Source organism: Haliaeetus leucocephalus, unplaced genomic scaffold (genome assembly GCF_000737465.1).
Source record: "Haliaeetus leucocephalus isolate CR32 unplaced genomic scaffold, Haliaeetus_leucocephalus-4.0 Scaffold751, whole genome shotgun sequence".
Lineage (NCBI taxonomy): Eukaryota > Metazoa > Chordata > Aves > Accipitriformes > Accipitridae > Haliaeetus > Haliaeetus leucocephalus.
Genome location: NW_010973187.1, coordinates 14480091 through 14480476, shown reverse-complemented (window position 1 = coordinate 14480476; position 386 = coordinate 14480091). Strand labels below are relative to the sequence as shown.

At 67.6% G+C, this 386-nt stretch overlaps 1 protein-coding gene across 1 annotated transcript in view; it reads left to right on the top strand.

Annotated features, from left to right (window-relative positions):
- Window positions 1-193: 193 nt before the first annotated feature.
- The window catches only part of CELF2 (CUGBP, Elav-like family member 2), a 245846-nt gene continuing 245653 nt past the window's right edge, over window positions 194-386 (top strand). Inside the window, exon 1 of the mRNA XM_010580996.1 lies at window positions 194-359. Coding sequence (XP_010579298.1) covers window positions 286-359 — 74 coding nt within the window. The 5' untranslated portion in view covers window positions 194-285. The remainder of the gene's footprint in view (window positions 360-386) is intronic.

Here is a 386-nt window from a genome sequence, read left to right as displayed (position 1 = left end):
CGCAGGGGTTAACGGGGAGCCGCAGCGGGGCGATGGCTCCGCCTTCCCGCTCAGCACCTGGCGCTCCACCGCCAGTTGCCTCAGCAGTCGATTTCGGAGGGGATTGGCGGAAAAAAAAACACACCGAGAGGGGGAGAGAAATGTGACAACTGCCGGGGCTGGCGGCTGCCGCGGGGAGGCCTCCGCACCTGTGCCTGCCTCTCCGCCGCCCGGCGCAGTTGTGGGATCCGCCGAGCCCCGCCGCATCCTCCCTCCAGACCGCCGCGGCGACCCCCGGAGCCCAGCATGACTTCTTCGTTCAAGCTGGATTTCCTTCCGGAGATGATGGTCGACGGCCGCTTGCTGGTCTCTGACAGAATGTAAGTGGCAGCGGGGCTGCCGCCGGC